General features: G+C 36.9%; 1 protein-coding gene across 3 annotated transcripts in view; it reads left to right on the top strand.

Annotated features, from left to right (window-relative positions):
- The first annotated feature begins 494 nt into the window (after window positions 1–494).
- Window positions 495–16290, top strand: part of TMEM232 (transmembrane protein 232) — a 236186-nt gene continuing 220390 nt past the window's right edge. For all 3 annotated transcript variants that reach the window (XM_060201257.1, XM_060201256.1, XM_060201258.1), the window contains exons 1-2: window positions 495–586; window positions 14797–14908. In XM_060201257.1, the coding sequence (XP_060057240.1) occupies window positions 576–586; window positions 14797–14908 (123 nt within the window). In that variant the 5' untranslated portion in view covers window positions 495–575. The remainder of the gene's footprint in view (window positions 587–14796; window positions 14909–16290) is intronic.

Here is a 16290-nt window from a genome sequence, read left to right as displayed (position 1 = left end):
TTTTATTATTTTTTTATTTGCTATTGCATAGAGACAGAGAGAAATTGAGAGAGAAGGGGGAGATAGAGAGGAAGAGAGACAGAGAGACACCTGCAGACCTGCTTCACCGCCTGTGAAGCAACTCCCTTGCAGATGGGGAGCCGGGGGCTTGAACTGGGATCCTAGCTGGTCCTTGTGTTTTGCGCCAGGTGTGCTTAAGCCAGTGTGCTACTGCCCGGCTCTTGGGTAGGTGGGTTCTTATGGAATATAGAAGCTAAACCCACTATTTAAGCAATGGCTACGAGTAATATGATTATTAGAGGAATTTATAATCAAATTATATCCACACTTGAATCTCTCTATGGTATTTTCATTAATTTCCTACTTCTATTTATCCTTTTTTCTCTTGTCTTCTGTGGGATTTGTCCTTTTGACTTTTTTGTTTTTATTAGGGACTTCTCTTGATAATTCATATCTTTTATTATCACTTTTATTTATGTGAATCTGATTTTTTACTTTTAGGTTTTATCCAAATCCTGGTTCCTGACTCACAAGTCTGTTTGAATTATATATTTGAAGTAGATCTCTGCACTAAGATGTCTCACAGGTAAATCAATTTACTATGTTTCAAATGACATGGATTGTCTATCTAAATCACATTCTAACTATATGTCACTTCTTTAATACTAATAATATAGTCTCAGAATTTTGAGATGATCTACATGTTTAGTTTCAGAATGTTTTCCCTTCCATTTTTTATGTTTTTATCTGTCATTTAGTAGTTATTTACAAGTTTATAAGATTAAAAGGTTATAGTTCCACACCACATTTATTACCGAAGATCTGCCCCCACCTGTAAATGTTAACTACCATTGTTCTCCCAATATCTTAGAGATAGGTTGGCTATATTAAACAAATAAATGAAAGCATCTAGTAGCTTTATTTTACTTGAACCTATTTTCACCTAAAAGATACATTAGTACCTTCCTGAATTTCAGTGTAGAACTCTATTGAATGTATACCCCATAACTTCTTTATACATTCATCCATCAGTGCATACTTAAGCTGCTTCTAAAGCGTGGCTATTGTAAGTATTGGATTGTTGAAAAAGTCATTATGTATTTTTCTATGTAGAAATGCATCATGAATTTTCCAAAACTCCAATATATGTTTACGTATATATATTCATATGTCCCTTTTAAACATTTTTTTCTTTATTAGGGGATTAATGTTTTATAGTTGATAGTAAATACAATAGTTTTTATATACATAACTTTCTCAGTTTTTCACATAACAATACAGGCCCCACTAGGTCCTCTGCCATCATGTTCCAGGACCTGAACCCTTCCCTCCCACCCACCAACCACAGAGTCTTTTACTTACTATAGTACACCAACTTCATTCCAAGTTCTGCTTAGTGTTTTCTCTTCTGATCTTGTTTTTCAGGTTCTGCCTGTAGAGTGATATCATACCATATTCATCTGTTTGTGACTTATTTCACTTAACATTATTTCTTCAAGCTCCAGCCAACATAGGCAGAAAATGGTGAAATCACCAATTTTAGATCTTTTAGTTATTAGCCTCTTGATCCACTTAGAATTTACTTTCATGTTTGGTGAAATATAGTGGTTCAGTTTCATTCTTCTGCAAGGTTCAACCTATTTTTCCCAACACTATTTGTTGAAGAGACTCACCTTTCCCCATTTAAGTCTAGGCACCTTTGTCAAAGATTAGATGTCCATAGTTGTGGGGGCTTACTTCTGGGCTGTCAGTTCTATTCCACAGGTCAGTGTGTCTATTTATGTTCCAGTTTTGATTACAATGGCCCTATAATACAATTTGAGATCTGTTCTTTCTTCTCAAGATTATTTTGGCAATTTAGGTTTTTTCTAGTTCCAGATAAGCATATGTAGCATTTGTTCTATTCTCCTAAAATGTGGTTGGGATTGCATATAATTTGTATATGGCTCTGGGTAGTCTATTCATTTTGATGATGTTAATTCTTCCAACCCATGAATATGGACTATCTTTCCACTTCTTTGCGTCTTTTTCTATTTCCTTGAGTAGTGACTCATAATTCTCAGTATACAAGTCTTTCACTTCTTTGGTTAGTTTTATTCCTAAATATTTTATTGTTTTTGTTGCTATAGTAGGAGGAATTTATTTCTTCTTTTTCCAAATTAGTATTTGCATATAGGAATGCCACTGACTTTTGTATGTTAATTTTGTAGCCTGATACCTTACTGTATTGCCTGATGATTTCCAAAAGCTTCTTGCTAGATTCCTTAGGTTTTTCCATGTATACCATCATGTCGTCTGCAAATAAGGAGAGTCTGACTTCTTCTCTTCCAATCTGTATCCCTTTAATTCCTTGATCCTGCCTGATTGCTATGGCAAGAACTTCCAATACTATGTTGAATAGTAGTGGTGATAGTGGGCAGCCCTGTCTAGTACCTGATCTGAGGGGAAATGCTTCCAGTTTTTCACCATTGAGTATGATGTTGGCTGTAGGTTTGCTATATATGGACTCCATTATCTTGTGGAATTTTCCATCTAGTTCCATTTTTTTGTAGCATTTTAATCATAAAGGGATGTTGGATTGTCTCAAAGGCCTTCTCTGTATCTATATAAAACCATGTGGTTTTTGGTCTTGCATTTATTGATGTGGTGGATCACACTGATTGATTTACATATATTAAACCAACCTTGAATCTCTGGGATAAGCCCCACTTGGTCATGATGAACCATCTTTTCAATATACTGCTGTATCTGGTTGGCTAGAATTTTGTTCAATATTTTAGCATCTATGCTCATCAGAGATATTGGTCTGTAGTTTTCGTTTTTGGTTTTGTCCCTGTCTGCTTTTGGTATCAGGGTGATGTTGGCTTCATTGAAGCTGGAAGGGATTAATCTTGTGTCTTCATTCTTCTGGAAGACTTTTAAAAGTAGAGGTGCTAACTCTTCCTTGAAAGTTTTGTAGAATTCATTTGTAAAACTATCTGGTCCAGGACTTTTATTCTTGGGAAGGTTTTCGATAACTGTTTCAATGTGGTTGGCTGTGATGGGCCTGTTCGTATTTTTTTTTTTAATTTATTTCTTTATTGGGGAATTAATGTTTTACATTCAACAGTAAATACAATAGTTTGTACATGCATAACATTCCCCAGTTTCCCATTTAACGATACAACCCCCACTATGTCATTTATCATCCTTCATGGACCTGTATTCTCCCTACCCACCCACCCCAGAGTCTTTTACTTTGGTGCAATACACCAATTCCATTTCAGGTTCTACTTGCGTTTTCTTTTCTGATCTTGTTTTTCAACTTCTGCCTGAGAGTGAGATCATCCCATATTCATCTTTCTGTTTCTGACTTATTTCACTCAACATGATTTTTTCAAGGTCCATCCAAGATCAGCTGAAAACGGTGAAGTCACCATTTTTTACAGCTGAGTAGTATTCCATTGTGTATATATACCACAACTTGCTCAGCCACTCATCTGTTGTTGGACACCTGGGTTGCTTCCAGGTTTTGGCTATTAAAAATTGTGCTACCAAGAACATATGTGTACACAGATCTTTTTGGATGGATGTGTTGGCTTCCTTAGGATATATCCCCAGGAGGGGAATTGCAGGGTCTTAGGGTAGGTCCATTTCTAGCCTTCTGAAAGTTCTCCAGACTGTTCTCCACAGAAGTTGGACCAATTTACATTCCCACCAGCAGTGTAGGAAGGTTCGTTTGACCCCACAACCTCTCCAGCATTTGCTTCTGTTACCTTTTCTGATGTATGACATTCTTACAGGAGTGAAGTGATATCTCATTGTTGTCTTTATTTGCATTTCTCTGACAATCAGAGACTTGGAGCATTTTTTCATGTTTCTCGGTCTTTTGGATCTCTTCTGTGGTGCATATTCTGTCCATGTCCTCCCCCCATTTTTGGATGGGGTTATTTGTTGTCTTGTTGTTGAGTCTGTCAAGCTCTTTATATATGTTGGTTATTAAACTCTTATCTGATGTATGGCATGTAAAGATCTTCTCCCATTCTGTGAGGGGTCTCTTGGTTTGGGTAGTGGTTTCTTTTGCTGTGAAGAAGCTTTTTAATTTGATGTAGTCCCATAGGTTTATGCTTGCCTTAGTCTTCTTTGTAATTGGATTCGTTTCATTGAAAATGTCTTTAAAATTTATGCGGAAAAGAGTTCTGCCAATATTTTCCTCTAAGTATTTGATAGTTTGTGGTCTAACATCCAAGTCCTTGATCCACTTGGAATTTACTTTTGTTATTTGGTGAAATACAGTGATTCAGTTTCATTCTTCTGCATGTTTCAACCCATTGTTTCCAACAGCATTTGTTGAAGAGACTCTGCTTTCCCCATGTAATAGTCTGGGCCCTTTTGTCAAAGATTAGATGTCCATAGGTGTGGGGCCTCATTTCTGGGCTCTCAATTCTATTCCACTGGTCAGTGTGTCTATTAATGTTCCAGTACCAAGCAGTTTTGATGACAATGGCCGTATAATACAGTTTGAGATCTGGGAGTGTGATGCCTCCAGTTCTGTTCTTTTTTCTCAAGATTGTTTTGGCAATTCTATGTCTTTTCTGATTCCAGATAAACATTTGTAGCATTTTTTCTATTCTCCTAAAAAATGTGCTTGGGATCTTGATGGGGATAGCATTAAATCTGTAGATGGCTCTGGGTAATATATTCATTTTGATGATGTTAATTCTTTTTTTTAATATTTATTTGCTTATTCCCTTTTGTTGTCCTTGTTTTATTGTTGTAGTTATTATTGTTGTTGGCATTCTTGGATAGGACAGAGAGAAATGGAGAGAGGAGAGGAAGATAGAGAGGGGGAGAGAAAGATAGACACCTGCAGACCTGCTTCACTGCTTGTGAAGTGACCTCCCTGCAGGTGGGGAGCCAGGGTCTCAAACCGGGATCTTTACCACAGTCCTTGCACTTTGCGCCATGTGCGCTTAACCCACTGTGCAACCGCCAGACTCCCTAATGATGTTAATTCTTCCAACCCATGAACATGGAATATCTTTCCTCTTCTTTGTGTCTTTTTCAATTTCTTTGAGTTAGTGACTCATAATTTTCAGTATACAAGTCTTTCACTTCTTTCGTTAGGTTTACTCCTAGATATTTTATTGATTTTGTTGCTATAGTAAAAGGAATTGATTTCTGGATTTCAATTTCTTCTAACTTAGTGTTTGCATAGAGGAATGCCACTGACTTTTGAATGTTAATTTTATAGCCCGACACCTTACTTACTGTATTGCCTGATGATTTCCAAAAGCTTCTTGCTAGATTCCTTAGGCTTTTCCATGTATACCATCATGTCATATGCAAATAAGGAGAGTCTGACTTCTTCTCTTCCAATCTGTGTCCCTTTAATTCCTTGCTCCTGCCTGATTGCTATGGCAAGAACTTCCAATACTATGTTGAATAGTAATGGTGATAGTGGGCAGCCCTGTCTAGTAGCTGATCTGAGGGGAAATGCTTCCAGTTTTTCACCATTGAATATGATGTTGGCTGTAGGTTTGCTATATAGAGACTCCACTATCTTCAGGAATTTTCCTTCTATTCCAATTTTTTTGTAGTATTTTGATCATAAAGTGATGTTGTATTTTGTCAAAGGCTTTCTCTGCATCTATTGATATGAACCTGTGGTTTTTGGTCTTGCATTTATTGTTGTGGTGGATCACATTGATTGATTTACATATATTAGACCAACCTTGCATGCCTGGCATAAGCCCCACTTGGTCATGATGAACAATCTTTTTGATATACTGCTGTATCTGGTTGGCTAGAATTTTGTTCAATATTTTCGCATCTATGTTCATCAGGGATATTGGTCTGTAGTTTTCTTTTTTGGTTGTGTCCCTGTCTGCTTTTGGTATCAGAGTGATGTTGGCTTCATAGAAGCTGACAGGGAGTATTCCAGTGTCTTTAATCTTCTGGAAGACTTTTAAAAGTAGAGGTATTAGTTCTTTTTTGAAGGTTTTGTAGAATTCATTTGTAAAACCATCTGGTCCAGGACTTTTATTTTGGGGGATTTTTTTTTTAAATTCTTTATTTAAGAAAGGATTAATGAACAAAAACATAAGGTAGGAGAGGTACAACTCCACACAATTCCCACCACCCAATCTCCATAAACCACCCACTCCCATGATAGCTTTCCCATTCTCTAGCCCTCTGGGAGCATGGACCCAGGGTCGTTGAGGGTTGCAGAAGGTAGAAGGTCTGGCTTCTGTAATTGCTTCTCCGCTGAACATGGGCGTTGACTGGTCGGTCCATACTCCCAGTCTGCCTCTCTCTTTCCCTAGTAAGGTGTGTCTCTGGGGAAGCTGAGGTCCAGGACACATTGGTGGGGTTTTCAATCCAGGGAAGCCTGGCCAGCATCTTGGTGGCATCTGGAACCCGAGTAATGAAGCTGAAGGGTTGTCATTCCACACGTGAAGTCTCTGGACACAGTCTGAGGAGAAGCATGTTGAGGTGGCAATCGTTGCGTTGGTTAGGTTGTGATCGGCAGATGCAATATTATTTGGTTTGGATTGGGAGATGCATACGGGAAAGTGGGCCCTATCCTAGGGTTCCAGGACTGGGGGAAGTAGGGGCTCTATAGTGGAGATGTGAGGTTCCTGCTGTCTTAGGGTTCAAAAAGACAATCGATAGTTAATGTTATCATCACATTATTTGGTAATTGGGTTAACTTTGAACAGTCCTTTTGTTATGGTTTGCTGTGCAGTATCCAGTATCTTGTATATAGCTGTGCTACTGGATGCTTCTAATCTACTTGGTCTAGGCTTTTGAGAGAGTCCACATATCAAATACATAGCCTATATGTTAAAAAGATTCAGTTTGTCTTTTGAGAAACTTTGAGACATACAATTGATTTTCTTTGGGGGAAATTTTTGATAACTGTTTCAATTTCATTGGCTGTGATGGGTCTGTTCATGCCCTTCCTCTTTACTTAGTTTTGGAAGTTGGTAGGTATCTAGGAAATCGTCCATTTCTTCCAGGTTCTCTAGCTTGGTGGCATATAGTTGTTCATAGAAGCCTCGCATGATATGTTGAATTACTGCGGTGTCTGTTGTGATATCTCCTCTTTCATTTACTGTCTGATTTATTTGGGTCTTCTCCCTTTTTTGTTTTGTGAGTCTGGCTAAAGGCTTGTCGATTTTGTTTACTCTTTCGAAGAACCAACATTTACTTTCATTGATCTTTTGTATGGTTTTGCTATTCTCAATGTTATTTATTTCTGCCCTAACTTTAGTGATTTCTGTCCTTCTGGTTGCTTTAGGATTCCTTTGTTGTTCTTCTTCTAGGTTTTTAAGATGTGCAATCAGGCTGTTTATTTGTGCCTTTTCTTGTTTCCTAATGTGGGCTTGTATAGCTATGAACTTCCCTCTTAGGACTGCTTTAGCTGTGTCCCAAATATTTTGATAGTTTGTGTCTTCATTTTCATTGAACTCTCGAAACATTTTGATTTCTTCCTTGATTTCCTCTTTGACCCAGAAGTTGTTAAGAAGTGTACTGTTGAGCTTCCACATTTTGGGACTGTTACTAATCTTTTGTTGATTGTTAAGTGTTAGTTTAATTCCTCTGGTCTGAGAAGATGCTTGGGATGATTTCAATGCTCTTGAATTGGCTGATGCTGTCTTTGTGGCTTAACATATGGTTTATCCTTGAGAATGACCCATGTGGATTTGAGTAAAATGTGTATTCCAGTTTCTTGGGATGAATGACTCTGAAAATGTCCAATAGTTCTAGTTTATCTATCTCTTCATTTAGCTCCCTTATGTCTTTACTGATTTTCTTCCTGGATGATCTGTCAAGTTGAGAGAGTGGGGTGTTGAAGTCCCATACTATGATTGTGTTACTGTTAATATATTGCTGTAGCTAATATCTTGCTGAAGTTTGATGTATTTAGATGGCTTCTCATTGGGTGCATAGATGTTAATAATTGTTAAGTCCTCTTGATTGACTGATCCTCTGAGCATTAAGTAGTGTCCATTCCTATCTTTTTAAATCTTATCTATTTTAAAGTCTATCATGTCAGATATGAGAATAGCTGTTCCTGCCCTTTTTTGTGGGCCATTGGCTTGTACGATAGTTTTCCATCCTTTCACTTTAAGTCTGTGTTTGACTTGTTGAGTTAGGTGGGTTTCCTGTAGACACCATATTGTTGGGTTGTGTTTTCTGATCCATCTTCCTACTCTGTGTCTTTTAATAGGTGAATTCAGGCCATTGACATTTATTGATATCAAAGATTGAAGATACTTTAACGCCATTCTTGTAGAATTTTAGAGTGTTTTGATATATGTCCTATTTGTGGTGGTCTGGTTGTTTATAGGAGACCTTTCAGAACTTCTTTCAGGGCAGGCTTAGTGATGGTTGATTCCTTCAACTGTTGCTTGTCTGAGAAGGTTTTGATGCCTCCATCCAGTCTGAATGACAATCTATTGGGATATAGTATTCTTGGCTGAAAACCTTTCTCATTGAGCACTCAATAGATATCTTGTCATTCTCTTCTGGCCTGTAGTGTTTGTATGGAGAAGTCTGCTGCTAATCTTATGGGCTTTCCTTTGTAGGTGACTCTTTGATGTTCTCTTGCAGCCTTGATGATCCTTTCTTTATCCTTATTCCTTTCCATTCTAAGTATGACATGTCTTGGTGTCTTTAGGTCTGGTTTAATTGTGTTTGGGACCCTCTGGGCTTCTTGAATCTTTATGTCTTTGATGTTGTCTAGACTAGAGAAGTTTTCAGCTATTATGGCCTGGAAAATGCTTTCTTCCTCTCCTCTTTTTTCCTTTGGTATGCCAATAATGTGTATATTGTTTCTTTTGAAGTCATCCCATAGGACTCTGTTGTTGTTTTCAGCATCTCTTAATCTCTTTTTGAGATCTCTTACTTCTTTTTTAGTTGTCTCTAATTCATCCTCAATCTTGCTTATTCTGTCTTCAGCCTCATAGATTCTATTCTCTCTGCCCTCTACTGTTTTCTGGAGTTCATCTATTTTGTTGCCCTGCTCTGATACTGTTTTAGCTTGTTCAGCTAGTTGACTTCTTAGCTCAGCGATTTCAGCTTTCAGCTCTCTAATAACCATGAGATAACTAGTATTTTCTTCCATATTCTCATTTTTTGTTCCTCCATTTCTGATTACAATTTTTTTAAATTCTTTACTCACTCCTGATATTATTTCCTTAGCTAATGTTTGGATGTTGAACTCGTTATTTTGTGCTTCACCCCCTGGAGGACTTTTAGCTGGACTCTTGTCCTGGTTCAGTTCTCCAATATTTTTTCTTGTTGTTTTAACCATTTTATATATTATGTTATGAGTTCCCTTTATCAGTACTTTTCAAATTATTGATCACTATTGCCTGGATTGACTTGTGTCTAAGTAATTTAATTAAAGGGTTCACAGTAGTGGAAGTTAACAGTTGTTTCAATGCCTGAGTTGGAGCTCAGTGGTTTAAAAGCCTCTTTTTTTTTCTTCCCTGTAGGCTATGGGAGCCTGAGGGCTTTTCAACTATCAATAGGCTTCTTAGCTTAGTCACTGACTCCTGACCAAGAGATAAAGCAGGGTGTGGCAGAGATAATCCAGTGGTTATGCAAAGAGACTTTCACAGCCCCTTAGCTATGCCACCGAGGTATAGGTCTTCTGAGTTTCCTGGTTAGATCTCTGTCCCCTGGTGTCCCTCCCTGTCGCTGCTCCAGATTCTGAGCATAGTAGTAATGGAGACTCAGAGTTGCACTTGGTGAGTCTCTGGGGAGTCCTCTCCTCCCTTAAGCTGTCCCCTTTTTGGTGGAGCAGACTGGAGGTGGTGTCTCAACTGATAAACTGCTGAACTGTTAGCAGTCACTTAATCTCTCCTTAGGCTCCTCTCTCCTCTCTGTCACCAGCCACACGTGTTTGTATTCACGGGTGATTTACTGGGTTCCTGTGGTCATCCTAGTCCTGTCTTGTTTTGGTTCCGGGTGGTCTCCTTTGGTATTCCTAGTTGATCTGGTAGAGGAGAGGAGAGGAGAGGAGAGGAGAGGAGAGGAGAGGAGAGGAGAGGAGAGGAGAGGAGAGAAAGCGATCTGCTGCTCGTAGCTCCGCCTCCGGAAGTCAATCTCCTGATCCTGTTCATATTTTCTAGTTCCTCTTTATTTAGTTTTGGAAGTTTGCAAGTATCTAGTAAATTGTCCATTTCTTCCAGGTTCTCTAGCTTGGAGGCATATAGTTGTCCATAGAAACCTCACATATGTTGTATCATTATATGGAAAACTGGGAAATGCTAAGCATGTACAAACTTTTGTATTTACTGTTGAATGTAACACTTTAATTCCCCAATAAAGAAATTTAAAAAAAAAGTAGCCTCACATATGTTGAATTTCTGTAGTGTCTGTTGTGATATGTCCTTTTTCATTTACAATCAATTTATTTGGGTCTTCTCTCTTTTTTGTTTTGTGAGTCTGGCTAAAGGTTTTTGATTTTGTTTACTCTTTCAAAGAACCAACATTTACTTTCATTGATCTTTTTTTATGGTTTTTCTATTTTCAATATCATTTATTTCTGCCCTAACTTTAGTTATTTCTGTCCTTCTAGTTGCTTTAGGATTTTTTTTTTTTTACTCTTCTTACTCTAGGTCTTTAAGGTTTGCAATCAGGTTGTTTATTTGAGCTTTTTCTTGTTTCCCAATTTGTGCTTATATGGCTATGAACTTCCCTCTCAGTACTGCTTTAGCTGTGTCCCAAATATTTTGATAGCTCATGTCTTCATTTTTATTGAACTCTCGAAACATTTTGATTTCTTCCTTTATTTCCTCTTTGACCTAGTAGTTGTTAAGGAGTGTACTGTTGAGCTTCCACATTTGGGGATTATTACTCATCTGGTTGAAAGCCATTCTCATTAAACACTTGATAGATATCTTGTCATTCCCCTTCTGACTTTTAGTAGTTGTATGTAGAAATCTTCTGCTAATTATGGGTTTTCCTCTGTAGGTGATTCTTTGTATTTCTCTTGCAGCCTTCAGGATCCTTTCTTTATCTTTATTCTTTTCGTTCTAAATATGATGCATCTTGGTGTCTTTAAGTCTGGGTTAATTCTGTTTGTGACCCTCTGGGCTTCTTGAACCTCTATGTCTTTTATTTTATCTAGACTAGAGAAATTCTCAGCTATTATGTTCTGAAGAATTCTTTCTCCCCCTCCCTCTCTTTTTCCCTCTGGTAAGCCAATAATGCATATATTACTTTTTTGGGAGTCATCCCATAGGTCTCTGTTGTTGTTTTTAGTACCTCTTAATCTCTTTTTGAGATGTTTTACTTCTTTCTTAGTTTTCTCTAATTCATCCTCAATCTTTCTAATCCTGTTGGCTGCCTCATTTGTTCTATTCTCGCTCCACTCTGTTTTTTTCTGTAGCTCAGCTATTTTGTTACTCTGTTCTGATAATGTATTAGCTTGTTCAACTATTTGTGTTCATAGGTCAGCTATTTTAGCTTTCAGTTCTCTATCTTGAGATAGATAATGTTTTCTTTGAAAGTCTCATTTGTTGTTTCCAAATTTCTAGTGAGTTTTCTTTCAAAATCTTTCCACACTCCTATGACTAATTCCCCAATTAACTTTTGGATGTTTACCTCATTCTTCTGTGCTTCTACCTTTTGGGGGATTTTAGCTGGACTTTTGGCCTGGTTCATTTCTCCAGTGTTTCTTATTGGTTTAACCATTGTTATGAGTTCCTTCTCTGTGTTCTTTTCAGTCTACTTACTGATCACTCTTGCCTGGATTGACTTGTGTCTAAGGAAGGTACTTAAAGAATTCACAGTTGTGGAAATTAACAGTTGTTTCAATGTTATCTCAGTTCCTGAGTTGAAGCACAGTCCTGTTAAAGCCCTTTTGTCCTCTTTCTTCCCTGTAGGCTGTGGGTGCCTGAAGGCTTTTACCTATAAGCAGGCTTCTTATCTTAATCACTTACTCCTGACCAAGTGACAAAGTAGAGTGTGGCAAAGATAGCACAGTGGTTATGCAAAGAGACTCCCATGTCCAGATGATCCAAAGTCCTGAGCTCAATCCAGCTGCTCTGCCAATAGGGAGAACCAAGGTGGGCAGCGCTACTTGGCCTTGTGAGTTTCCAAACAAATCCCTTTTATACTCTGTGGTTTCTGGGACAATTGTTCATTGTGTCTCCCAATTCATTAGGAGAACTATGTGGAAAGGCACCCACTATACAGTCCCATCTTACCCACCAATGTCAGTACGGGGACTCTCTACTGCTTCTCCAGCCTCTTAGGGGCAATAGCTATGGAGGCTCACATTTGACTTTGGTGATCCTTAGGGGAGTCCTCTCTTCCCCTCAGCAGTCTTTTTGTTGGTAAAACAGACTGGAGGTGGTGCCTTAACTTGAAAACTGCCAGACTATTATCATCACATAGTGGGGGTTGTATTGTTAAATGGGAATCTGGGGAATGTTATGCATGTACAAACTATTGTATTTACTGTTGAATGTAAAATATTAATTCCCCAATAAAGAAATAACTTTAAAAAAAAGAATTCTGAAGGGTTTTATAGAAAGAGCTCCAAAGACTTTGTTTGTTTCAAATACTGGCTGATTCCTGTTCACTTTTAAAGCTATATCATGATTTTGATTCTTTATCCTTCTGAGCTTTCTATTCATTTGTCTGGTGCTGACTAAGTAAATTGGATATGCAGCAAAGGAAAAATGTATTATATTTTTTTCAGATAACTCTTTCTGATAGCATGATTCCAACAATTATTTGATCACAAAACTTAATGATTTTATTATTTATTCATTATCTCTCTGATACCACTTTTGATCCCATGGATATCTTAAATTCATTGATGCATTATTATAATCACCTCATCATTCTCTTGTATGCACTTTCAACTATTTTATTTTAAAATCTCACTTCTCTTTGAATTACCTCTACATTATCTAAATTTTTCCTAAGAGAACCTTTCCATTCACAAGATTTTAATTATCACATATGCATTAATGACTTGAAAATTGGTACATCTAGCCTGTCTTTTCTCCCTGAAATTCAGATACCGATATTGAACTGCTTGCTTTATGACACCATTTGGATGGCATCAAGGGAGGAGAAGGAAATATAAACTAAGTTCACAATAGTGTCACATAGCCTAGGAGGTAGAAAATGCTAAGGAGATAGAAGACTATTGCAGTTTTGATAATAGGAGAGACACACTATAACTTAAGTTTTTAAAATCTATATTTTTATTTGATTACTTTTCAGTAAATTTGAATACTTGAAAGATAACATCAACTGGATTATTTCTCTAATGACTCTAGCAGGAAGGTTGCTTCAGAATTTGACTGTAACATGCCACTGTTTCCATGAGTGTACGTCAGCTTCCCCCAGATTATTTGCTGTTGTTAGTTTTGCTACAAGGGGTCAGTCAATGTGTTGTTCTTTGCTATGTGCACATCTTTTGTCTAGAGAGAATTCAGTTTTGTTTTGTGCAAAAGCACCTTCCATTTTAAGAAGAGCTGTTTACTTCCTTTGAGTCTTCAGAACTTGCTTATAGTCAACAAAATGGCCTTTCCACCATATTTATAGTTTTACAAGTCTGCACCAAAAACAATCGAGCCAATTCCACTTTTATAGAATTAAAAGCTTTGCTTAAATTGAGCTAACTCTGATATAGGTGAAGAGATATACCACAATTTACATAAGTGAAACTATGTTGGGTTTTGCCTATGAAGAAGGCATATGAGATCAACACTTTGTGCAATAATCTTAGAAATATTTACTTTAGAGAACACACTGTTCATTTGCACAAAGAATTATGTTAATACAGGAGTTCTTCTTCTTCTAGTGTTTGCCCTTCTTCCGTAGCCAGTCAACAGCATCAGGTTAAGCCTGATGTAAAGTTTCGAGACCTCCTTTGAATCTGGAGATTATGAAAAGTTAATCCTGTGCATAGATTTTACTGACTTTATTTTTTGTTTGTAAAAATTCATTAAAAGGTAGAGTATACATTATCTAAATGCTAATTTCAATATGGCAGGCATATTTGTGGTAAAACCATACTGGAAAGCCAAATAATGTTGTTGTTGTTGTTCATCTTCTCGTCTTCCTCCTCCTCATCCTCCTTTTAATCTTTTAATAAAAATTAGAATGAAATAAAAGAAAATTAGGGAGTTGGGCGGTAGCACAGCAGGTTAAGTGCACGTGGCGCAAAGTGCAAGGACTGGCATGAGGATCCCAGTTCCAGCGCCAGCTCTCCACCTGCAGGAGAATAGCTTCACAAGTGGTGAAGCAGGTCTGCAGGTGTCTTTCTCTCCTCCTCTTTGTCTTCCACTCCTCTCTCCATTTATGTCTGTCCTATTCAACAACGATGGCATCAATAAGAACAACAATAATAACTACAACAATAAAAACAAGGGCAACAAAAAGGGAAAATAAATATTAAAAAAGAGAAAATTTCTAGTAAATTTTTACACATGGCATTTAAAAAATATCTCCACCCAGCTATGTGTCTACAAAACACATGTTAATGATATTATATACTTCTCTAAATACTGCACTTGGAATGGTACTTTTAAATTAAAGATTTTCTATTTAATTCCATTAAATACAGAACTATTTTCATTTAAAAATGCCTATATTTTCAAAATGTCCCCATTACTTGGCTTAATTATACGTTGGATGTTATTTCCAGGGAAAATTCAAATACATATATGATTATTGGTACAAATTGAGAATAAGTACTTTTTCTAGAAAAATTATTTACACTTAGCTAGTGAAAGTTGGTTATTAAAATTTTGAACTGATAGCTATGATTTTTTTTAGGCCCCCTTCTTCAATCACAAAAGAATTTATCTTGAAATTCAATCAAACAAGAAATCCAAAAGAGAAAGAACAATTGTTGAGCATAGCTAAAAGGCACATTCTCAGATGTCAGGTAATAACAACACTACTTGTATACTTAGTGTGCACACTTTGTCTTTTACTTGATGTGTAATTATGTATTACAAAATATAAAAATATAAGTTTCCCTTTTATTGCTATCAAAGTTATCATTGGGGATAGTTACCAGTAATATGAATCCACTGCTCCTGAACACATTTTTCCTTTTTTTTTTTTTCACTTTCATTGGCTAGGACAGAGAAAAATTGAGAGTGGAGGGAGAGAGGAAGACAAACACCTGTAAAAATGCTTCACTGTTCTGTTTATAAAGCTTCCTCCCTGCAGATAGGGGTAGGGGGCTTGAACCCAGGTCCTTGTGCATGGTGATGTGTGTGCTTTACCAGGCATACTACTGCCCGGCCCCAGCTTTTTTTTTTTTTTTTAATTGTAAGTATATTTAGTTATACACATTGAAGCAGATTTTTAAAGGTTACAACCAGATATTTCAATGCCAAATGACATTTTTGGTTAAGATCCCTCAAAGTTCTGGGAACTATAATTATACTGATACTTGCCCAAGTTCCCACAGCAAAATTATAGCAGTAAATACATCTTTAATGATGAAAATTGTACCTTTCCCCAGAAATGTTAACTGAGGTGTGGTGTATCTCCAAAATGAAAGAAAACTCCACTAAATCTTCATTATTATGCACACAGTACCTTGGTCTTCCTATTCAACACACTACTCTCTAAATTATGAAACATACACTCTGAAAGCATATGATTTTAATTCCCAAATTTCCAAACATACATTAAGACAGACAAGGAGTAAAGTCTGTGTTTTGTATTCCTACTTCAGATTCAATTTAAGTTTCTAAGATAAATAATATGCCTGGTTTTTACTTATATAATGGATAATTTATTGAAATAAGCATTGTATATAACTGGGACAAAAAATAAACTGCCACTATTTGTGGTTATTTTCCAGTGCTTTGCTTCATGCTTATCTTACACTTAGAAACTTTTAAGGGGCCTGAAATATAGTCAGATACCAGACTGCCATGTATGAGACCTCAAAGTTTCCTAGTTCAATCCCCAGCACTATTGTATGCCAAAACCGAATAGTCCTCTGGTCTCTTTGATGAAAATACATTAGAAATATCAAAATATTTTTAAACTTTATGAGAAAAAAAAATCTACTTTTGATTACTTTATATGCATTTATCAGTGAGCGCCCATATTGGCCAGCAACTCCCTATGGCAGTCCCAGGAGTGAGCACATTAATGCAGGAAATATAAACCTTGATGTTTTTCTCATTCTCCTTATCTCTGGGCCATCCACAGTGAAACAGTTTTCTAGCAAACTGACATTAAACTAATTTCTGTTGCATCACATTTTTTCAACATATTTTTCCTTGTAAAATCAGATTAATATTC

This window comes from Erinaceus europaeus, chromosome 11 (genome assembly GCF_950295315.1).
Source record: "Erinaceus europaeus chromosome 11, mEriEur2.1, whole genome shotgun sequence".
Taxonomy (NCBI): Eukaryota; Metazoa; Chordata; class Mammalia; order Eulipotyphla; family Erinaceidae; genus Erinaceus; species Erinaceus europaeus.
Note: the sequence above shows the minus strand (reverse complement) of the source record. Positions and strands in the feature narration are given on the sequence as shown.